The sequence below is a fragment of the Pomacea canaliculata genome, linkage group LG10 (assembly GCF_003073045.1).
Source record: "Pomacea canaliculata isolate SZHN2017 linkage group LG10, ASM307304v1, whole genome shotgun sequence".
NCBI classification, from domain to species: domain Eukaryota; kingdom Metazoa; phylum Mollusca; class Gastropoda; order Architaenioglossa; family Ampullariidae; genus Pomacea; species Pomacea canaliculata.
The window spans coordinates 14,878,651-14,903,525 of NC_037599.1; the positions used below are offsets into that span (position 1 = coordinate 14,878,651).

General features: G+C 37.2%; 2 protein-coding genes across 3 annotated transcripts in view; one reads left to right on the forward strand and one right to left on the reverse strand.

Moving 5' to 3' along the window:
- Nucleotides 1-19,425, forward strand: LOC112574572 (asparagine synthetase domain-containing protein 1-like). 2 transcript variants are annotated; one of them, XM_025255742.1, is made up of 14 exons: nt 1-251; nt 1,614-1,702; nt 1,973-2,173; nt 2,812-2,934; nt 3,305-3,424; nt 7,490-8,307; nt 8,494-8,601; nt 9,646-9,727; nt 10,965-10,999; nt 11,316-11,460; nt 11,629-11,696; nt 13,064-13,147; nt 14,014-14,104; nt 15,721-19,425. In XM_025255742.1, exons 2-14 carry the CDS (start codon nt 1,631-1,633, stop codon nt 15,910-15,912), a joined length of 2,139 nt encoding a protein of 712 aa, XP_025111527.1. In that variant the 5' UTR covers nt 1-251; nt 1,614-1,630; the 3' UTR covers nt 15,913-19,425. The 2 variants fall into 2 exon arrangements, with proteins under 2 accessions (XP_025111527.1, XP_025111528.1); XM_025255743.1 differs by lacking the exon at nt 1-251 and adding an exon at nt 501-626.
- LOC112574575 (serine/threonine-protein kinase stk11-like) overlaps nt 18,327-24,875 on the reverse strand; it is a 24,486-nt gene continuing 17,937 nt past the window's right edge. Inside the window, exon 9 of the mRNA XM_025255747.1 lies at nt 18,327-24,655. Coding sequence (XP_025111532.1) covers nt 24,480-24,655 — 176 coding nt within the window. The 3' untranslated portion in view covers nt 18,327-24,479. The remainder of the gene's footprint in view (nt 24,656-24,875) is intronic.

Genomic DNA, 24,875 nt, shown 5'->3' on the forward strand with positions numbered 1-24,875 from the left:
AAACCGGAGGCATGGTTCCTTTGGAGATCGACTAGTTTAGTTTATTCCTTGTTGCTCCTTTGAGGAGCATAGGGTCGCAACAGGTCGACGAGTGCTACGCACGTTACTCTTCGATGTGGTGAATAAAGCTTATCTCCCAAAGAAACCTGTCTAAATACAGAACGAAACTCCTTAGGGGGGTAGGGCAACTCGATCGAGAACCACATCAACGACGATTCTTACACTCGACCGCCCTCTGCTGAGCTTAGACGGTTGGTTATGTGCTTGATTGCTTTGTTAGAAAGTACTTTCACTTAGGGGTGATTTTGCATTATGAGGAGAGTGGGACGGGGGAGTAGAGCGGTGTACCCGGAGAAAAACCCGACGGTCGTCCATGCGCAGACATTTAAACTTGCCATATTATATAGGACTTTCCAACGACCTTCTTTGTCATTTTTTTTTCTGGAACCGTCAAGAACACTGATAGATCAATGAATAAACAAATTTCTGTGCAAGTACTAGAGAAGGGTGGTAAACCATCCCCTACATTATTTAACGATTTGTGAGATCTTGAAAGTACGATTTTTACGCGCGACTCTTCCGGCTTTCCGAAACGCAGCATCATGGGCCTCAGAGTTGCGAAAAAGGTTGGCAGAAACCTCTGCAAAGAAAGTCAAATCGAGAGAGACTGCTGTACGTTGTTCTGTACAAATGACGATAGAAGGCTAACAGTTGTTTCATTTGTTTGCAAGTGATAAAAAGAACATGAAAAATATGGGGAAACGAAGATACAAGCTTTCAATATAGATGTTGTACATGCCACAAAGCTAATTGTTCTCATGAGACAAAGCAAATTATACAAGTTGGTGAAACAAATACGAGAGATACGAACACTGCAGTGTATACACATGAGGTAAAGTAATTTTTATATAGGTTGTGACACATGCAAGAGATAATTGCATGCTGCAATATATGCACCTAGGGCAAAGCAAATTATGCAGGAAGGGGACACAAATGCAAGAGGTATGTACACAACATGCAGAAGGTAAAAAAAAAAGTACAAGTTGGTGTCACATGAAAGCAAGAAATATGAATAAACACAAGTATATATGGGGCAAAGTATATTCAAGTCAATGATGAAATTCATAAGTGCATTGAGAAAATCATATCTAATAATCTATTGTTTTTTCCATTCACACTATTAAAAATGCGTAATTATTATGAGCATATTACAGTTTGGAGGCAGCTACATTTTATATGCATCTCGAATTGTCAATACTTTTTTTGAAACATTTAAGGTTGTGAAGTAGCAGACAATGAAATGTATATTTAACTTAAAAATCACTTGTCTGTTGTCAAAATCAATATCATCAAGAAAAAAATAATGTGTTCATTTCTCATGCCTGCTCTGAATATGACAAGCCAACATTCCTTAAAGTGTCTAGTGTAGTTTAGTGACATTGAGCAGTTACATTCAAGCTGAGTTTCAGAATATGCTTATTTAGATGTCATTCTTTGCAAAAGACATGATATAAATTTCTGCTACAGCCATTTAATTGTTTCGCTATGCCATCAGAACAAACATTATCTTAAGTTACCAGTTTATAAGATGTCCATATTTCTCTCTGCTGCAGAAAACTAGCCAGCAGACATGTGTGGGATTAGTTTTTTCTGCTGCCTTGCACATGAGTGTGCTATAAGGCATGGATGTCCTTTGGAAAATGTGAGTAGCACCATTGCTATGGATGCTTTACAGTGATCAACATTGAATCAACCATAAAGATATTTAGCACATAAATGAGACTTTCGGGTGTTCCAAAGTAGTTTTGAACTTCAGTGTCATAATCTGATTAATTTAACTGAAAGGTAGACGACCCCAAAAATGTATATTGTGAACAACAAAAATAGAAGAATATTAAGTGTGGTATTCTTTTCCATTCATTAGTTTAAACATATTAATGTTTCAAAATATTTACTGTTTGGGTTCTTTCAGAGGCAAATTACAAATAACTCATTTCTGAAAAATCGAGGGCCTGATGTCGATGGTCATGTGTCAGAACAGCTGTGGAAGAATGTGAAGGGATTCTTTTCTGGCTATGTTCTTCACCTGCGAGGCTGCCTAACCCAGCAGCCTGTAGTGAATATGCAAGGAGATATTATGCTCTGGAATGGAGAAATATTTGATGGATTGAAAGTAATTTATCATTTTGTTTAAGCCATTTAAATAATAATAATAATATGTTTTTATTTCTGTTGAATTGTCTCAAGATCAGTCTGTGACACTGATGGTGTGTAATTATGCTCCAGTAATCCATCCTCCATGTTAACAGTGATTGCAACTTTCTAGCAGTTTTGTCATCTGAAAATTTTATAATTCTGTTTAATTATCTACTGGTAGATTTGGTATATTATCACTGTTTGATACAGTGCACTAAAGATTGTAAAATTTCTATTCGCAGCTAATAGTTTTACCCACTACGATATTTTTTTTAAGTGTATAATGGAACGTTATCATGATAAATATAAAAGTAGGTCAGAGGATATAATTCATTCCCAAGTTAAGCCTTTCTGAAGCATTTTTTATTTTTATAAAAAAACAAAAAAACTGCAGTATGTAGTTTATAAAAACCAGCATCCTGGCATTTCATCTCCAATGTGTATCAAGAGGCATACACACAATGGACCAGATAATTTTGGCTCTGAATGACATTCAGATTTAGATGTTATTCAGCTCTTTGACAACAGCATCCTTTAATGTCTCCTTAAACTAGGTTACTGAATAATTTTAAGTGGAGGAGGGAGCTTCTGACATGTTTGTATAACTGATGGCAGGTGGATGATAATCAGAATGACACCCAAGTTTTATTGGATCAGTTGACAAGGTGCAACACAGATGCTGAAATGTGTGCAGTCATCCAGGCTATTCAAGGACCTTGGTCTCTTATTTTTTGGCAGGTTTGTATCAGTGTTGCTTTTTGTAGTAGGAAATTTACTATTTATACATCTAGGATCAAATCATCCTTTGGCTGTCTAAGACATGTACAAGTATTTCTTTGTGGGTGATAATTTTAGGATGACAACAATGATGATGAAGATGATGTAAAGCACAGACAAATCTCAAAATAAAAATCCATTAATCTTAAACACAGATGCAAATGCAGCACAATTTTTCCACTTTATTTCCAAGTGGAGAGTGATGAGTAGTGACAGCACGAATACTGGGTTTTTTACTGTTTTGCCAGATGCATGTTTGTTTATAGCTATCAACTTCAAAATGATAATTTTTGAGGCTCTTAATTATATCTGCGTGATGTTTTGTAAATAGAAAAAACAGGAAAAACTATGGTTTGGAAGAGATGTCTTTGGAAGACGCAGTCTGCTGTGGCATCTTCCGAAGGGAGAAGATATTTGCTTTTCACTGAGCTCTGTGACTGTCTCAGATTTTGTAAGTTAATAGCTTTGTCACTATGGTAAAATTTTCTGCAAGAATAACATTTTATAAATCTGCATTTACTTAAAAAGTAATATTGATAGTCACTTTTATTTTCCTCCAAAAAAGTGACTACCAGTATTATGACTCTATCCTCAACTATGAGTTTGACCTCTTCAAACTGATGTCAGCTCATTGCAGTATCTGAACATCATTGCTTACTACAAAATGTTATTGGTAAACTACATTTAAGTTCAGTTTTAGATGCCTATCCTTTTTTCTCATGAATTTATGAGGAAATATGAAGAAATTTAATGTGGTTATATTCAGGAACAGGGGTCACGTTGCCAGAAAAGAAGAATGGTATTACCATGGTGCCAAACTAGGAATAGTTAATCGTTATAAATATATAGGAATAATTCTGTCAACATGCTGTATGTTTTCTCATGCCTTAAATGACTTAGCAGCAAAGGCACACAGAGAGGTAATTGGAATTCTAAAAGTCTTTGGCATCTAGGAGATTGTAATCCCTTTTTCAAGCTATTTGATACACAAATTCAGCCAATTCCTCTGTATGGTTCTGAGTGCTGACAATATTTTTTAGAGAGTCCATTTATTTGAAATGAAACATTTCTTGAACGGGACAGCAAGAACTCCAAATGGAATGATTTATGGTGAATGTGATAGATACCCATTGTTTGTAAATGCTTATGTCAGATGCATTGCATACTGTCTGAAAGTTGTAAATTTGCCCCCCTCCCCCCCAATGGGCTTCCAAAAATAGTGTTAAATATGTTGTTAAACATGCACAGTAATAACAAGGCCACTTGATTTGCTATTAGTAGAAATTCACTAATAAGCTTTAGGCTAGGATTGAGTTACGAATATAAACTGCCATAAGAAGTGTTACAGCACTTTGTCCTTCTTCATTCAAGTGCCCTCATTGCAGTTTCTGAGTTACATTTTGTGTTTATATGTCCAAAATACAAAGATCTTTGACAGCTGTACAGTCCTGAAAAATTTTCTAAGTATCCTTCTCTGTTTCGTTTATCCATTTTATTTGCAAGTAATTGTCTAAAATTAATTCAGAATGTTGCATACTTTCTTTATGAAGCACTTCAGATCAGAGTGAACAAATAATTTGCAAATTACTAGTGTTATTAATCACAAATTAATGTATGTTGTAACTATATTTATGTATTAATATAAGAGCACTGTATTTATGTATTTTGTACTTGATCCCATCCCCCACTCCCTCAACATCGGTTATGGGCATGATCCTACCGAATAAAGAAAATTGTCATTGTCATGAATTTTCTAAATACAGCAAACAAAACTTTTGTGACGAATTTGCATGTGAAAATTCATATAAGACAATTGGCACTTCTAGTTACAGCGAAGAGTGAAGCATTGCCTTTCACTTTCAGATATCTTTAATTTGCAAAGTTTCATTGTGCATATACTTTATCATTTTTATTATTGAATAATCAGAAGACTAAAAGTTTTTTTTAAAAAGAATTCTTAGAAAATTCACTGTATGTGAAATCTTCATGACAATGGATAGTGTGTGACTTTGAATTACTGTGAAGTACTGTTTTATAGGAAGATGGTTTGCTAAGCATTTCAAGTAAGTTTTGCTGTCAGTGAAGCCAATATGTTTTTAAAGTTTTTCCCCTGTCATTTTTACAGATTGAGTCACAGTTATCCCTATTGTTTGACAAATGTTTGCTTCAGTCATATTTGCTGGCTCACCAGCAAATGAAAGTGTGAATTGAGAAAATAATTATTTGGGATTTTTTGGCACAGTACAAATTGCACAGTTTGCAAAAAACAAAACTCAAGAGCATGACACAAAATTAAATTTCTTTCAAAACATTTTAGCCTGTTCACAAACAAAATATCCATGCTGTGTTAATAAAAATGATGAAGAGATGTTAAATATGATCCAGATCCACTCATAACAGTTTTTAAAAAGTGTTTTTTTTTGAGTGAAAAACAATACAGGTAAAGATACACACATTTTTATTGTCTTTTTTCACAAGCTGTCAAACTGCTGAAATCAAACATGATTTTAACCAGTGCTATGGGGAAGTGAATAGCCATGTGGTTAGAGTGCTGGGATCTGAAAGAGAGTTTAGCAGTGGGGTGCTCAGTAGTGTAGTGTTTAAGACATTCACTTGTCACCACTGCAGTGTAAAAGTCCTGGTTCATATTTAATTTCATGGCACTATATGTGACACTCGCTCACAGGCTTTACCATTGGGGGTTTTCCCATGCATTCCAGTTTTCTTCCCCCTCCCTCTCCCCTCAGTGTGAAATCATCTCAAGGTGGAAGCATTTTCCTGTCAAAGCAACCAGTTAACCCAACCAGCGAAACAGTTCAGCAATCTTTTCATTTGATTCACTGGTTACGCTGCACAGTTTAGTGTTGTCACAGTCTTTAGCCTGCCTGCCTACTTGATTTCTTGCGCTTGTCAACTGTTCACTTGGGCCATTCATTTGGATAAGAGGAAAGAAAATGTCTAACAACAATATAAGAAGAGAAGGAGGATTTTTCTGTTTTTTCCTGGTTCTTGATGTCTGAGCATTTGGGGCACAGTTCTTAAAGATCTGGGGACTTCTGTGGCCCTGTCTTTACCTGCCTGGTGAATAAACATGGCTGTTACTGTGCCACACTTGTCCAACCTAGTTTGTACTACTCAGGCACCCTTGACATAACTGGCTGCTGCTGTTGTGAGGTCTCCTTTCTGGGACTGTTATGAACATTACCTCTGGTCCAGGTGTCTTCACTTTTATTAGAATAGAGAAACGCAGGGGCAGTGGGACATGTCAGGCCCCAGTCCTTTGCAGAGAGCAACCACTTTTCATCTATACTAGACAACAGATTTCCAAAGCCAGGGCAACTGTGTCTTGCTATAAGGTGAATCCTTGTTCTGGTTCAATGACCAAGGATGTCCTATCTCCTTACTCCTGATATGCTGCTTTATCATGCTTGTGGGGAAGGGTAGGGGGTGTTGGAAGATGGGCGAAAAGGATGGCTTTGGCAGATCTTCCTGGGAATCTTCACAAACTGTCAGTTTTGACTTTCCCACCCAGGCACCAGTTGGGAGCTTAGTGAGGCTCATGATCTGCCCAGTTTGATTCTCTGTTACAGCAATGGGGTAACCTTTGTTGTAAGACTCACTGGGCTGACCATGGGACTCCTGTCTCATTTTGGTGCTTGTCTTTGAACCCATGTTTTAGGTTGGCAGTTTCATGCTTTGATTGACTTGGGTCTTCTGCATGGTCTAGGACAGGGATGCCCAACCTACGGCCTGCGGGCCAGATATGAAACTTCTGCCCACAGTGCAGAAAATCAGCATGTTATTAATAAAAAAAAAAACCCCGAAAAAAAGGGAAGAAGAAGTAGGGGCGTCTCTCAGTCTTTTTTTTCGATGGACGGACATTTCGATTCAGTGCTCCGACTTGGTGTCTCTACGATGCAGCCAGACATTCAGAAGTTGGTTTTGGGAAAAAAACTTCAAATATCCAACTAATTATTACATAATTAATGGTAAGTACAACTTGTTTCTAATAAAAATGGTATCTACTCCATTTTTTAATTCTTTTTTGTATTTTCGCGGTGAAGCGGCCCGTGACACGCATGTCATAAATGTATATGGCCCCCAGGCCAAAAAAGGTTGGGAATAACTGATCTAGGACATCCTTTCCTTGGTTTTTACCAGCAGACCACCTTGCATCCAGGTGCTTATTGATGTAGATTCCTTCTTGTACCATCTGGCCACTCGGCTTGAAGCAGCAGATTACAGTTCAGTTGCTCAAGAGCAATAGTTGGATGGGGACCAGCAGATATAACATTTTGACATTTTGGGAAAAAGCACCAAATATCTTAGTTGCCGCTACCTGTTGCCCTTCATGTGTGCTCAGCAGATTAGAATCAACATCATTTTCAAATAGAAAACAATCTTATATACATTGTAAAATATTTGCATTTAAAATGAAAAAAAAAAATTATTTGTAATTTTTTTTTAATCTGCATCACACAACATTTTTTAATCAATAATTTTCTTTACCTCTTAGGAATTTGAGGAAGTACCTGCTGTTGGCCTGTTCTGCTTGAGTGTGGACCCAAATGTTGCAGCCTGCCATGAAATTCTCCCCATTGAACTAAACATCTTCCCATGGCAGAGAGCACTTTGGCCTGGTACTGCTTCATCAGTAGCAGATTCCTCCTCTCCACTAAATATCAGTTCTCACTTGACTGTTAAAATCCATAGTGAAGAAGCAGTTCCTTCTTGGATGCCTGTTTTAAATAAGCTGTACCCTGATGAAGGAAGAGATTTTGATTATCTAACCACTGCGACTAACACAGCAGGTCTTGAGATATTAAAGGAAATAAGATCTGTTAATAAGGACATGGTGATCTTGGCTAATAAGCTGCTAGATATCCTTGAAAAAGCTGTGAAAAAGAGAGTTTTCAATTTGCCTAGGCCAAATGGAGAAATGTCAGCTCAGTGTAAAATAAATATCAGTGATGTTTATCCCATTACTTTTGATTCAGAAAATACGGCAATAAAGGAACAAAAAGACAAGGCATCAGGTTGCATACATTTTAGCTCTTGTTCACGTGAGTTGTCAGAATCAGAAAAAATGACAGTTCCACAGCCTGTTGTAGACGCTTCATCAGCACAGTGTGATAATACTGACATTTTATATCTCAGTGATGGCCAGTCATTATCAGTTGATCCATTGCTGACTTCGATCAGCAGTCTGATTCATGGGGAAGTGTCTAATATCTCCAAGAGTGAGTTGCAGCTTAAGGAACCTTTACCAGCCTATGTTGCAGTTCTGTTTTCTGGAGGAGTTGACTCAGCTGTCTTAGCAGCATTAGCTGACAGGTGAGGAACATTTTGTTCTTCTTAACCATTTCGTGGACTTAAATCTTCAATCTGGGGATGGAAATCCTTTTTTTTTTTTTTAAATGACTCCATTCATTGGTAAAATAAAACTACTTGCTATATTCAGTTTTTCCACAGATAAGGTGCAATAAAAAATGTATTTGATGATGCTTCATCTGCTTACAGGTGTGTTCCTGCCAATGAATCTATTGATCTTATCAATGTAGCCTTTGAACAGAATCCAGTGCTTCCATCTAACAAGGTGGCAAATTCACAAAAAAATGATGGACAAGGGTGTGTTTGAAAATTTTAACTTGTGTACTTTATGAAATTATTTAGTCTTATATTTATATATATTCATATACTTTATATAGTATATATTTATTGTCCGTCATAAAATTTACTTTCCTTTTGGCCTTTGAATGCATGCTGCCATTTGCCAAATATTGGATTAAGTAACACTCAGAAGTTCTATGCCAACATCTATTTTATAACCCTTTTTAAAAGTTATTAAAGTTCTTTAAATCCATGAGAAATAAAATGAAATCTTGGACACAGTTTCAAAATTAATTCTCTATGACTCTTAGTCATTATCGCTTGCAATAGAAACCAAGTTGTGATGAAATAGACATTAATTTTGTTTGGGTCCTGAGACAAGAAATTTCATCCCAATGAAAGAAATCTGGATGGCACCAATTAATAGAGTGATTACATAACAGTTGTTTACAACATTTACAATATATTACATTAAATAGTGATTTATAAGGATTCATTTGTGCAAAAAAGGAGCCATTTTGGCTTTTTGTGATCCAAAATCTCTCCAGCAATGCTTGGTGCCCTACTGTAGTTAAAATGCATGGAACACTTTAAGTTGCTCTTTTTCCACTTCTTTTATTTTAGAAAAAAATATTTAAATGATTTTGTTCCATATTTATCAGTTTGGGAGCTTTCCTATTTCTCAATCCTTTTTGAAAGCTTAATTTTTGAATGCAGTAAATAAAGTAATGGTAGATCTTCAGTGTAGTGGAGCATGTACTGTTGGGGTTTTTTTCCCTCTTTTCATGATGTCCACTATTTTTCTTCACTTATTTTGATGGCATGGAACAATATTTTTTATCATGTACTCATTGTGAAAGGATCGTTGTTGTCTGCTTTATGTAATACTCTAATTTCTCACTAGCTTTCTTGCTTTCCTGTTTTATGGCCAAGCTCTCATGCCTAATGACTGATGACCCTGTGTAGACAGCCTACATTTTTTAAAGCCTAAGGTGTTCTCTAAGGTTTTTGGAGATAATTGGTATTTTTTTGTGTTGTCATGATAGTAATATACTGTTGCAGATTTTTCAGTGTTCCAGATCGACACACAGGTTATCTTGCACTTTCAGAATTGAACTCATGTCGTCAATGGAACTTTGTAGAAGTTAGTATATTTTAAGTGCTTTTATTATTAAATTTGCCTGTTATGTTTGTTATGCAATTGTTTAAATGTCAGGCGAGCCTGAATTTTTCTTTCCTTTGTGTTGCAAGGAATGTGCCTGTCAGACTTTTACATTTGTTATTAGTTTATACTGGCTGTCATTTCTAGTTTTACTTTGGTGCCCCTTGCCAGTGTGGCTCTGAGTACACAGTTGTGTTTGTGCCTGTTTGTGTAGCAGTCATAACTAAAGGATATGCTTGGGGGTCTGCAGGTCTATCTCACAGGGTAATTACAGTCTGTGACAGCCCCAGGTAGTACATGTGTGAAAACAGTAGTGTTCAGTCCACAGCTGAAACTGCTGATGGTGTTTGCAGCTGAACGTATGGTTGTCAAATGGCAGTTTATGTTGGCTTTCTTGTTTGAAAGAGAAAAACAAGCTTAAAGTTCCCAGCAAGTTAGCGAAACGTAGCTACTTTTTGTTACAAAAATGCATAGGATAAGCACATGTGGATTGGCCTAAATTTATGATTAGGGTTTTCACTAAAGGACACAGCCATGCAAGAGCCTGAAGCATATGCTACTGAGGCGTTACCTAATTAGTGAGCTGACATGTCATTGTAGGAAATGATCTATTGACCCCTTTTTTTTTTTTGGAAACCCAGGAGAAACCTACAATATTTAGAGGTTTGAATATCAAATGTAACATTTTTTTCTCACATCTTAGGAATTAGTGCCTTTTAATGGACTAAACATATTTGAAATCAGTTGTGCGCTCAGGTGATGTCCTGGTGATTTTCTCTATATTTTTGGTTTGTTGGTGTCCTTTTTGGGCTTTACCACTCCTTTTTACACCTGACCTACTCTTTAACATTTTGTTTATTTCTTGCATGGATTTTTTAAAGAATGTAATGAATATATCACTCAGGAGGTTTTTGCCATAAACTTGTTATGCTAAGATTACCTTTTGTCGCCATGATAAAGCCCTAGTTGCTGGCACGGCATTAAACACAAATAAACAAACTTCATCCATTGCTTTACATTCTGTTCTTGTACCTCATCTTTATGTTGTTCAGTGTGCCTATATGTACCTCATTGTCCACTGGTTGTTATCTTTCATTTATCATTATTAGTCTGCACAGACAATGCGATCTATCTTGGCCGTGATGCTGCACATTATAAGTTCCTCAAGATAATTTACATTAAAAAAATTCATTTTTCTTGTTGGTGGTTTTTTTTTCAGGTAAATGTCACACAGGAGGATCTCCAAAAGTGCAGGTTAGATATGCTAGAAGACAAGACTGTCCTGTTTCAGACCTTGCATGTTAATGAGTACCAAGAATATGCTAAATGTTTTTAGGAAAGGGAGAATGAAAATATCTAATATCTTTTGCTGTACATGCCATAGCTGCACTTTTAAGTCACTCACTTCGTTGAGTAACCATGCGAAAGCTAGTGCCACCTTTAGTAGATTTATTAAAAAATGTTTAGATAAGCAGAGATCTCAGCATACCATGAAGCAGGAAGATACCAGCATTTTTGTACTAAAATATATCTGTATGATAGGTTGTCATAACTGTTTGATCTATTTTAGGAGTGATCGAATCAGGCATCTTTTGCATCCTCACAACACTGTTTTGGATGACAGCATTGGCTGTGCATTGTGGTTTGCTGCTCGAGGCACTGGGATACTAGGCACAGGACCTAGCAAGGGCCAGTCATATACTAGCAAAGCAAAGGTGTGCATAGAAATATCAGCACGAGGCTGTCAGAACTGAGAGAGTTAATGTGAACTTAATCTGATGATCAGACTTATATAAATTTCCCTTTTATTATTTAAGTTTCTTGAAATATTGTGCCTTAGTTTCATGTAAACATTAATGATTTGTGAATGTTTTGTTGGCTAGGTCATTCTTTGTGGAATGGGAGCAGATGAACAGCTTGCTGGTTATTCACGTCATCGAGTTTGCTTCAAGTAAGTGTATTTGTATTTTTTAGCACCAGTAATCTAAAGGTTACTGAGAATATCAGGAAATTTGTGTTATAACTGTCCAAAAAGCAAAGTGATTGTACTGTCATTAACATCTATGTACCAGAGCAAAATCAGCCCAAAGATTATTGCTTGTAAAAGCCACCATGTGAAATACAAATTCTTTTGAAGCCTAATTAAAGGTTACTCCAAAACAAAGCCCACCACCAGTTGGTGAAACTTACTTTGTAGTGGTGTGGTAGCTTGCGTGCCTTGTTAAACCAAAGAGCTATGTTGGCAGGAGCCTAGTGCTCCTGGCAGGTAAAAACCTAGCCAAACCGGTCTGTCAGAGGAGAGGCCAGACTAAAATGTTAAACCCTGAACCTCCAGGTTGGGGATTTTGCTTTGGGCTAACAACCCACTCATGTTTAAAAAAAAAGCCTTTATAGAAACTGCAACAGTACCACAAGGGCCTGGTCAGGAAGATTTCTCTCTAGAAGAGCTTATGACACATGCTGGTGAAAGCCTTAGCCGACTTATCTTTTGACGACCAAGGCAAGAATCAGGATAGGGACCTGGAACATCAGAACCCTCTATGAAAGTGGCAAGTCAGCTCAAGTGAAATGAGAAAATACATCAGGGTTCTTGGGTTATGCGAAACCAAATGGAATGGAAGTGGCCAGACCAGACTAACTTCAGGAAAAACTATTATTTACTCTGGCCACAAAGACCTGGACTAAGATCATACCTAGGGAGTAGCACTGCTGATGTCAACAAAGGCACTCACGGCCTGGAAACCTGTCTTGCCACGGCTCAAGTCAGCAAGATTCAACATTAAAGGAAGGAAGATCACCATCTTCCAATTCTATGCACCAACAAATGCAGCAGAGGAAGAGGAAAAAGAAGACTTCTACAGTTCCCTGCAGTCTCTGCTTGACCACACACCAAGAAGAGATCTAAAGATTATTATGGGAGACCTATAAATGCCAAATTGGGAGATGATAACACCATCAGGGAACTCATCATGGGAAGACACGGTGTCAACACCTGCAGTAAAAATGGGGAGCTCTTCACAGACTTCAGCACTTTCAATGACCTCTCACTGTGTTCCCACACAAGAATATACACAAGACAACTTGGACTTCCCCTAATGGCCAGACAGAAAACCAGATTGGCCATATAACAGTTGCTTGAAAGTGGAGGAGTCTTTAAAATGTCCGAGTGAGAAGAAATGCAGATGTTGCTTCAGACCACAAACTCCTAGTGGCCGTCTTCAAGATTAAGCTGAAGTCCTTCATTTATCGAGCATGCAGGCCATACCACAAGCTATGTATATTTGGTGCACTAATTATTGCTGTTTTTGTATCTTTCAGTCGTAGCTCTTGGGCAGGCCTTAACAATGAACTGGAAATGGAAATTAATAGAATATCAACTCGTAATCTTGGCAGAGATGACAGGTAGTTTTATAACCTTTATTTCTTTTGTGTGCTGTTGGTGTATATGGTATATTCACTTTTTAAAATCTCTCTCCAAAAGCTAACACACCACATTGTAAAATCCTTTTATGTCACTAAGTTTATAAATAAGATTATAAACTCAAAATTGCAATAAAAGAAGACTAGTTATTGAGAAATTTAATAAAAAAGCTATTTTACCTTATGTCTAAGAGCTGTTACAGCAAAAATAATAATGTACTACACATGATGGTACCTGTTGGTGCAAGCTTTAAGTTGTTGGGGAGTGAGGTGTTAGAGACTACACATTTTTCAGTGCCAGCTCTTCAAGAGGGCACATTTCTTTTTAGTTTTTGAAACAAATGAGAAACAGCAGAAAACTGGTCTGCAAATTACTTGTATAAACAGCTCTTGAAAACATGCAAAGATGAGGCTTGGGTTATCCACTTAGGTAGGCTTTTCCAGAGATTGGAGACCCAAAAGAGCAAAGACGTGCCTGCACGCCTCTAGACATAAGACCTGGTATTAACTTGGTTACTTTACATACTGCACATTCTGAAGAAGAATGGAATCCTTGAACATTGGTGACCATACTGCGCCTTCATAAGATAAGAATAAGGCTGCATGAGATTTTTAAAAGGAATGATGACTAAGCATCTGGCTAGATTTGTTGACTGCTTTTATATTTTTTTAAAATTGTTGTTTGGTTGAGTATTGTTTGATGTTTTTTTTTTTCGTGTTGTTAAATTGTTTAGTGTGTAGTCTTCTCTAATAATTAAAACTAACTTTTGATTACTCACATCTGAAAATACTATTGTATTATAGCACACAAGGTTTGCTACTTTTTCTTATAAAATACTTGTTTGTAGAATCATTGCAGATCATGGAAAAGAATCTCGATTTCCATACTTGGATGAACAAGTTGTGGCTTTTTTGGCAGCATTGCCAATATACCACAAGGTAAAAGACTAGTAGTTCTGCTGACCAGTTATACAGTTAACAGCATTAATCAGAAATAAAACAAAATTGTATCATGGATGTGCATAGGTGGATTGCTGTCTGTCTGCCAAGACCACCACTTAGCCTCTTGGGAAGTTCTCTGCTGTTAGTCTCGGCGAGCCGTAACAAAGAATGTGACTAAACTGGAAGCTTTGTAGTCTCTTGCCTGGTTTTAGTAGTTAATCTGAAATGTGAATAAACCAGAAGTTTATAGTCTCATGCCTCGTTTTAGTAGTTAACTGGAAAAAATCGTCTGCCAGCAGTCCAGTAATACAAGTTCATGATAGTATTGAATTGAATTATGAATGGTGTATTAATCAGTACTATGCAATACAGTCAAATCTCGCTACTATGCCACCCCGCTACTATGCCACTCTCGGTATTATGCCACTTTTGCTCGGTCCCGACTATAAATTCAATGTAAAATAAATTTACTATGCCACCACCTACTCTCGCTACTATGTCACTATTGTGTGACTGTTAAAAGGCACAAGTTGTAAAATTCCGCGCAGTGCTCGATTATTATACTGTATGGTAGTGTGGGACATCGCAGTTAGGTGGGATGGAACATAGCACACACACAGGGACGGTGGAGGCTGGCGATGGGAGGGTGGTCGCTGGCCGGGTGACAGAGGGAGAGCGGGAGGGGGTCGTCTAGACTCTAGAGACAGGATCCAGGTGCGCGGATGTGGTTGGAGGATGAAGAGGTGAGGGGGAGAATGAGTGGAGACAGCTAGTGCCAGCAGACGATTCTTGAGAGCTTTGGACTCACAGGTAGCTTGAAAAATAAAGCCGTTATTATGAACCCTCGTTATTATGGCACTCTCGCTACTATGCCACTTTTGCTCGGTCCCGGAAGGTGGCATAGTAGCGAGATTTGACTGTATTAGGCAGGAAAACAAAGGAGTAATCATAGCCTTGGCACCCATGCAGACCATCATAGTTCTTTTCATCAAAATGCTGTTGCTGCTCTTTTGCCTTCTATGTTCTTCTTCATTAGCTCTTTTTCTTCAGTGTCAAAGCACACTGCATTAGTAATTTGCTTGTGATAGTTTTGTGTCAGCTTATCAGCATGACTGATTCAATCTTTATAGACTGTGACTACGAAAATTTTTATGTCTCTCAACTATTTACAGATAATAAAAACCCACATTCACATTTAAAACTCTATAAAATAAAGATTTGATGTATCTTTTATTGTTATTACCATATAGAGTACAGGTCTGCAACAAATACTGCTGTTTTGCCTCTTCTGCTTACAGCTACAAACAAATGCAATATAATCTATAGCCTGTAGATTATTAAAGTTTATGGGGGTTTTTGGGGGGTTGACGTGGTCCCCAAAACTATATATATATGCATGGAGTACAGGGATACAGATGTTTTAAATACATGATTGAGATTTTTGAAGATTTCTTCTCTCTGGTTAGCCTTACAAACGATCTTTTGTCTGGAGAGCCTTACAAACTGTCTTCTGTACCTGGTAACGCTTTGTAATGCCCTTTTTGTTTTGGGTGAATGTTTCTATACTGTACTTGACTGGTGTTTGCAACATAATCCATTTTTCTGTCTGAAAGGTTGACTTGCGTCTGACTAGAGGTGTTGGGGAAAAATTGCTGCTGCGCCTGGCAGCTTATCAGCTGGAGCTCTTTTTAACTGCCAGCTTCCCGAAAAGAGCAATTCAATTTGGATCTCGCATTGCGAAGATGGAACAGAAGAAGGAGAAAGGCAGCCAGATCTGTCAGCGTCTCTTCAATACATGCGACTGAACCCTTGTGTTTTTATTTTTACTGTTTCTATACTAATCCATCCGTAGGAGATAGTTCATTGACAATAATCAGAAGTTGTTTTTACAAACTAGTTAATCAGCTGCTATCATACAGTCTGTTGTAATGACATTAATAAAGTTTGTATATAGCAAAGTAATTTATTGTTACTTAACTATGAAATAAAGCTGTTTGATGCTGTTAAGATAAAATTACAGGATACTGTGCCCAATTCTAGTAGTTCTAAGTGTAAAGCAAGATGAAGCCAGACTACCATTCGAAATACTTTTTATACTTCAAGGTATCCTTACATACAGACTGGCTTATTTTTTTTTAACTCACAGAGCAGAGCTACAGGCCCTGAACCTTGGACTATAGTTATGAAGCAGTAGTATGATGCATAGTAGCTGCACAAGAGCAAAATGAAATTTGACCAGTGTCTTCATGTTTCCTGTGTCAACTTCCAGCCCTTGCCACTTCTATTCCTCTTCGTGCATCAGGTTGCACATAAGGCCTTAACCAGAATCTGCCATCGATGTTGATCGGCTGAAACCCGCTCCAAGTGACCCCATGTCCAGCCCTTTCCTTTCATCTCATTTTCCCCTGTTCTTCTCCACCTTGCCACTTGCACCACTGAAAAAAGAACTGATTACTGGTCCCCACATTTATCAACTATGGATCTTTGCTGTCTTTAGAGCAAAATGCCAAGACCTGGGGTTGAGAGGGGTGGACCTTTGTACTCAACTTTGGGGGACTTGAAACTGCAGTCACACTGACAGCTTTATGGCATTTTGCAGCAAAAGGATCTAACCACAGTTGACATAGGCAGACAACAAAGATTATGGAGTGCCCCAAATGATTTGTCCTTACAAACAAATCTCTCAACATGCACACACTTTTGCAGTCTCCCTTACTCTTACACAAACATTATGAAACAAAGATTGTGCCCAGTTTGATGATTTTGTAGATTTTTGTCCACTCATGTTCAGTTTACAGTTCAGCAGTACTGTTCTTACATATTTTGGTAAAAAATGAGGAAGACAATAAGAGAGAATATCATATCAAAGAGAAGATGGTCATTCAAATGATGCAACCTTGAAACTTTATGCAATCTATGCTATTGATGTCAAACCACTTGTGAAGCTAACAAGGAATGTGAACCAGCATGTGGAACATCCACACTTCATACCAGTGTGACAAGATGAAGGAACTCATCCACGAGCTAGAAAGATACTGGTGGGACAATGTGGGACTGGCAGAATTCAGATGGCCAGGATTTGGGGAGGCAGCAAACTGGTACAGTGGGGAAGAAACCAAACAGCAGCACGGCATATGCTTGCTTGAGCATAGGGAAGTGGTTGGTACCACCATCAACTGCATTTCTTTCAGGCTAATCTCCACTTGAATCTTGTCATATTGTCACCACTGTCATATTGTCACCACAGACGTCTACGAAAACAGCAAAGCGGAAGAGTTTTATTATCAGATGGAAAAAGTCATGAAGGCAGAACTGAGGAAGGATATTGAAGTCATACCTGGTGAGTGGGCAGAAATGGTAGGTAAATTTGTCAAAGATAAAACCAGCAACAGGGGCTCACAAAGTCGCTAACTCACCTTAGCTAATACCCTCCTTCCCCACAAGGAATTGAGAATGGCAACTTTGCACTCTCTAGATGGTGTCATTTATAACCAAATTGACTACATCCTACTATCAAAGTTTTTCAAATCCAGCATCAATAAGTCCAAAATAAGGTCATATCCTCACACCAACACCAATGCTGTTCCTGGATTATTGGTAGGCTTGCTGGCTAAATATCAGTGTGGTGCAGCAAACCTTTCCTAGCCAACCATGCTGTTGGAAATTGATACCCGACTCCACAGAGGGTTGGGAAGGAGAGAAGATAGGCACCGCCCTCGCAAACACTTGACCCATAGATATGTGGTCTGTAACACCATTCCTTAAATATGAAAGGTTAGGAAACTACTTTTACTTTTAACCTTAATTTTGTACTAGAATCTGGCAGAGGATGACAAGAATGTGATAATGTTTGGGTCATTATTCTTTTATTATTTTGAATGTGACCTACAAATTCCTTTTTATGTTTCACATGATAAACATAATTATTTACAATTCTTTGTAAGCAATATTTGTATTACAAGTGATATACAGGTCTGGTCTTGACATGTACTTCTGCCCAGTATAAGAAGGGGGGAAAAAAATCACTCAACATGCACACACTTTGCAGTCTCCCTTGCTCTTACACACACATTATGTAACAAAGACTGTGCCCAGTTTGATGATTTTGTAGATTTTTGTCCATTTATGTTCAGTTTACAGTTCAGCAGTACTGTTCTTACATATTTTGGTAAAAAAAAAATTGTTTCCTAAGTACTTGACCAAAAAAAAGAAGGATGTGTTTATTTCAAATACATCTTCAAAAATATAACAAGAAATGCCCAATGTTTTATATGCATTTTAGTCGGACTGTTATCATTCTGTAGCATTTCAGCCTAGTAGTATATGTTGGAGACAACAATTTCTTTAGAGGAATTACATGAAATAGGCATTACAAGTCTAATGCAAAGACTACTTATTAAAAATTTCATAATTCTATGTGCACATGTAATGAATTATATTTGTCCCTTACACTCATAAAAAAATCACATTCCCAGAACAGAACATTCATCATAGATATCCTGAGTATCTTTTGTGCCATGCTAAAACACATTTATATGATCTATTGTTCTCTGTTAGCACTGAAAAAGATTCTGTAGATATTTTGCTAAATTTGAACAGGATGTTTCCATTCCTCAAAATGAATGCTGGATAGACTTAGGGTAGATCCTTTCATTCATTTACTGCCTCAACTTGTATTGGATAGCTCTTACTAGTCAACAAGGGAGGATAATGAATAGCTGATGGATCTTCAGAGGCTTTTTCTGAGTGTTGGAAAGCACAGTATAATCAGGCCACTACTCTGTGTTTGACAGTCAGTTCTTTCTCTTCCTTGGCTCACAAGGCCAAACTAGCTTGCTGCTTTTTATTGTTGCTAGAAACGCCTGCCAGGATGGTGAAAGTGGTCTGTACATCTGGTATGAAATTTAGAGCAATGTCAAGTTTCAGATGCCTGGATTTTTTTTTTTCCTGCTATCAGCAAGCAGAGTAAACATCTTCCATCTTGTAGAGCAGGATGTGAACTATGATGGACTTCTATAGTATCTGGTAGCAACCCTAATGGTTTTGCTGTGCCAAATCTTTTTGAACTTGGCAATTGGTACTGTTGCTAATGCAGATTTTTGTTATGCTGATAAGTTTGGATATGGGTTTGATGCAATTTGATCTTTTGCAATTTCCTTTTTTCGTTCAGATTTTCTACTTGTTACATTGTTGATTGTACAGCTGTTTAAGAAGTGTATTATGTTTTCAACTGAACAGCTAAGTGTCATGTTGCTGGTTTTGTTTCTATGAAAGATTGTTCATGTTATGCAGTAAATTTATGATTCTCACATGAAAAAGCATGAAAAGCTTGTCCCTCTTCTGGTCTGCTGTGCTTGCACCTTCCATTATTGTCATTATTATTAGGTTATACAGTTTCTGCAGGGAATTCAACATCCTACCCTTTTTATTGCAATGCAGAATGTGTTAAGACATGACATGCCCATTCATGTCTAATACTTTGGAGTCACATGATCTTTTATTGGAATTTTTGTTTTAAAACACATTCTATGAGTTTTCCCTGAGCTTTCTAGTACCTATTTCAGCCAACACCAGCAAAATACAACTACAATTTAAAGTTTAAAAAACAATCGAAGCACAAGTTGATTCACACGAGTAATATCTAATCATCAATGTTGCACCTACAGGTCTAGCCAAACCTCTCCAGTCAGTGATTTCTACTACAGTTGAAGTCATTAATTAATCATTTTATAATTTTCCCACTTTCCCCAGGGTATACTTTGTGACTGTCCGATTTCATTCAGGATGGTAGACTATTCAGAACCTTAAAGTAAATGATAATTCTGGATAATATTTTACACAGTGTATCAAACATTGTACATCATTCTGGGTTTAGACAACAAACAACAATGTCACTTCAGATCAGATTACAAATTAGAGAAAATTCAGGTAGTGAAGTTTAGATTCTTCAATGTTCTACTATTAAATCAATTTAACTTTTAAAATGATACTCTTTAACTGAGTTAAGGCTCTGACTTTTTTTTTTTTTTTTTTTTTGTCGTTCGCCTCTTTCACACTTGGAGACCAGCTCTTGATATGAAATCGGTGGTCTTCTGCAGAGACTCCACCGGCCCGTACAGCTTGTTGTGGCCACGTCTCTTTCCTCAGGGTACGGAGATTCCTGACAAAGGCCTTTTCAAATATGAGACTATGGCAAATTGTGTACAATACTGAATCAGTTATAGGAATAAAAAGCATAAGTACCCTTCCTTTCTCATCATGCTTACCAAAGTTGTTCCCATTCTTTCCACCCCAAACCATTCTTATATAATGAACAATGAAGACATTTTTATGCAAGTATCAATGTGTTTCCTACAGTCTGGTAGAGTGCACTGGCTTCTCTAATGAATGGGCCAATAAGCATCACTATACATAGAAAGAGGTCAAATGCATGAGGTCATATCTGTCCACAGATATGACTAATTAACCATGGTCCCAGCTCACACTGGCTTTGGACTGAGCTTTACCCAGTCATTAAAAACAATCTCACAGAGATTCAAAAAAGCTTGTGCATGCAGACATCTTGCTGCATGATGTTTGCATAACCACTAGAATCAGTTTTCTTATAAACTTTGTGCCTTTTAATAATTAAAAAACCCATTTACAAAACCATGCAAAGAGAAGTGTGTGCATAGTGGTCATGAACAACCAAGCAACAATTGTTAACTATCCTTTATTCAGTCTTACTCTCCTGGAGCCAGTTGCATGTTTCTAAAAATTTTAAACTGTTCTAACTTTAAAATAATTTTTACAAAATTGCTATTACATAATTAAATGAATTGCATGAGTGTTTTTAGAAAAAATTTAAACATTTTTTTTTCTAAATTTAAAACACCTTTGAGTTTTCATGTTTAGCTTCAGGAAAGAACTTGAGTTGTTTACTTTTAAACAAGAGACCCAAGGAAGAAATTGAACAAGAAATTGCTTCAGATAAAGTGACCAGACGTTTCGGGAGGGAAAGAGGGATGCGTGCCGATCAGGGTGTCATCACCGACAAGTGAACAGCGAGCGGGACAGGGGATGTGGGATGAAACACTAAAAGGCAGTAAACTGGGAGACAAATGTGAAATTAGTAATCAAACGGCAATAGGCAAAAGCCCAAACCAAAGGCACGGATGCAAATCAATGTACAGTAATCAGATTTTTAAATACAAGCCGGACATTGATTACTTTTTAGATGAAAGTGGGACATTCGACATCCCACCAAGACATTTTATAAGCAGGCGGGATTGTCCCATCTAAATCAGGATGTTTGGTCACCTTTTATCAGAGGTTTTAATCTTTGAATATCAACAAACCAATATCACCAGAATAAAGGAAAAGATTGCAACGACTACTGACAAAAGCATAGGGCTTGTGAAAAAAAAAATAAAAGGGAATTGTAATTGGATATGCTGTGCCTGTTCAATCGTCAATCTTATATAATTTTGCAAACTATATTTTAACATTTTGTACTATGTACATTACCACGGTAATTTTACAAAAGAATTTCTATTGCCAAGCAAGTGGTGGAGGATGACAAAGCTGGCCTGTCCAATCATGTGATCTATTTACACTCTGATACATTCACATCCCACTGCACTCATTGTGCTTGCTACACATGCAATTTTATCTGCTAGTCTTGAATTTGACAACTAAAAATATCCATTCAATAGTTCTGCTCCCACTGTGTATGAAAAGTTTTCCTTTTGCTGCTTTTCCATAGGAGCCAACATTTTTACATTAGCATATGCAGATAAGATGCACATATCCTACTTCAGCAGTTTTATTTTATTTAAAATTATTTTAATAAGAAAAGTTCTTTAAGTGTATTATGCACAGTGTTTAGAAGAAGCTTTCTATAAAGCTGTTTTAACTAAATAGGCCTAAAAGTTAGAAACATGTTGTACAACTGGCCCTGACCTTGTGTAATATAATAACCTTTCTTTCTTCATGTTAATTTTTTTTTTTCGGCAGCTAAAAAAAATGCGAAAAAAATGTGTGCATGACTGTGAAAGGCTTAATTAACCTTTAACTCACTGGGCACTGGTGATGTACTGTGTAACTTTGACCACTATTGTATTAATTTGAAAAGATTCACACAGGACCAATTGGTTTAAAAAAAAAAAGGCACAGAAAAGGTAATCCAGTCTTAAGACCAACACTTTCATTTACATAAGCAGGACTTGTCAAGAATGATAACCATCTCTAAAGTGTGAATTTCATATGAATATAAAGTGCTACTTTGGTGAAACAAAATTTTTGTGCTTAAGTTGACACAGTGTCATTTAAAAATGTAGGTAAGCATTAACATACTGTTCTTGACTTTTAGCACTTAACATCTAACGGGTTGTCATATTCTGGATGTGCCTTGTACCCAGGAAAAAATAAGTATGCCAGGGCAGATCAATCTGTTTTTGTGATTATGATTACAAAATATTATTTAAGCTTACCTCATAAAAATCACTGCGGGTCATTAGAGATGCAGTGCTTTGGATCATAATTCCAGCCAATAGGTGCTTTCTGAAGCATTTTTTTACCTTGCATCCAAAGAAGCAGTTTACCACAAATGCTTGATAAACTTAATAGACTGATGGGAACATATATAAACCAGTATAAATAATAATAATTATAAAAAGCATTTCTCTAGTGCATTTTTCTGCAACAAGCTCAATGCACTTTTGCTGAACAAGATCTTTTTCACACACACACCAACACCCCACACATGAAAAGGTTCCTACACAAAAAATAAAGTTATAAATAAGGAGAAGAGAAAGCCACCAACTATTCCCAGAAAAAATAAATCTTAAGGCCAGACATGAAAGTATCAATGGCACAAGAAGCATTCCAGACAATGGGGCTAGGATAAAAAAAAACCAATCATGGCAGCCGAACTTATCCTGTCTGATGTGTGCCACATGCAGAAATTTGGCAAAAGCAGGTTGGAGAGACTGAGCGTTCTGATAAGGTTTTAATATCTGAGATATCCTGGAGCAAAGTCATGGAGACAATGATAGAGTGAAGCCAATGTAGTCAATGCAGGCATGGGCGCTTAGGCAATCAGAGTGGGGTCAAGACTGGTTTGTAAGACAATGTGGGTAGGTTTTTGTGCTCTTTGAAGCTGGTTGAGCATGCTGTTGGGAAGCTTAACAAACAAGTAGTTGGAAAAATTTTTTGATTGAAGCTATCAATAAAGGTCTCATATAGCGAATTCTGCAAAGCTCTACAAAAACTAACATACTGCATTTATATGATTCTCTAATAAGAGTGGTGTAACAATGGTCACACCAAGATTTCTCACCATCTGGGAGAGTGGGATACTAACATTAAAGAATGTGAGATACACTAGAAAATGTGATAGTGAGATACACTTGAGAATGTGAGAGTGGGATGCTCACACTAGAAAAAGTGAGAGTAGTGGAAGGTGATGCAAATACAAAAGACAATTCGTTTCCCCAGTTAAAGTGTACAATGAATCTCTTCAAAAGTTCCATCAACAGTTAAATAAACAACAAATAAATCACATTATCACCAACTGTTTCAGTCAGTTTTTAAAAATTCAGTTTATGACTTAAATGTACATGAATGCAATCTGTACAATCAAGTCATCTTACTCTCTTTGTTCCATCTCATTAATCACAAGCTGCAAACATGTATATGTAATACAATACACTATGAAGTATCAAAGTAGTTACAAAGCATTCTCACACATTTAAGCATGCACACAGGCACATCCACACGCGTAGGTACACAAAGCATATACCATGTTTGCCTCCATGTAACAACCAAACAGTAAAAACATCAGTTTTCTTTCTGAAAACTACAGATGATCAGAAAGATCTATGACAATTATCAACATTCTTTAAATGTGTTTTCACAGATTACTGCTATTGTTGTCAAAGTAGTTTAAGCAGGTATTCTCTCCATACACCCCACACACCCTCCAAAAAATCTCCAAGACTTCAATGATGCAAAATATGTTTTCACCTACACAATTCATTAATATTGAGAAATAGATGCAAGTCCGACAGTAGGGATGAAGTGAAATTTTATCAGCCTGAAAGAGCATGAAAATCAAGCTTAAATGCAAAAAAAGTCCTGGCACATACACCTCTGACATCCTCACATGAAGTAGTGATGCTGCCTTTACACATGTCTACTTGTACGAAGGGTAGTAAGGGAAGCAGAAAATACTGTCCTATGTCTTTCATAGGGGGTGGCTGTCTTGAGATGTGTTGCCACACTAATAACACTATTCTTATCACAAATGTCATGCCATTTCTTTTCAATTCATTAGTACAGGAGATTCTGACATGTCATTTGGTATCATGTACAGAACATTTGAAAACAATTATCAAGATTGCTTGCATGGAGCAAATCCAAACCTACCAGACGTCCTTCTTTTTGACTTTTTGTGAAATTTCCCTGGGTTACTGGTTGTCTCTGGCATTTGGTTCACAACAACTGCAGATTCTGAATTCCGACTCTCATTAAAAATCACACCATCTTTCACCACTGGGAAACTCTCACCTGCAAAACAAAAACAAGATAAACTTCATGAGTATCCTCAAATAATGTAAATGTCTGACACATGACAGATGCAAACTGTAAAGAGTTTGTTCTTTCAAATGGAAGGTTGATGGAAATTTTAGATTCTTGTGTTCCATCTCAATGAGGGTCTTTCAGTTGAGGAGTCCTGTGGAATCAACCAAATCAGCATTTAGCAGTTTTCTTAGTGCTGTTTGCAAAC

Bases quoted from the DNA above. Each gene is read 5' to 3' on its own strand.
- LOC112574572 (XM_025255742.1), top strand. From the start codon at position 1,631: ATGTGTGGGATTAGTTTTTTCTGCTGCCTTGCACATGAGTGTGCTATA. The intron at 8,308-8,493 runs GTGAGGAACATT...ATCTGCTTACAG, and splicing joins TTAGCAGCATTAGCTGACAG to GTGTGTTCCTGCCAATGAAT. The intron at 11,697-13,063 runs GTAAGTGTATTT...TGTATCTTTCAG, and splicing joins CGTCATCGAGTTTGCTTCAA to TCGTAGCTCTTGGGCAGGCC.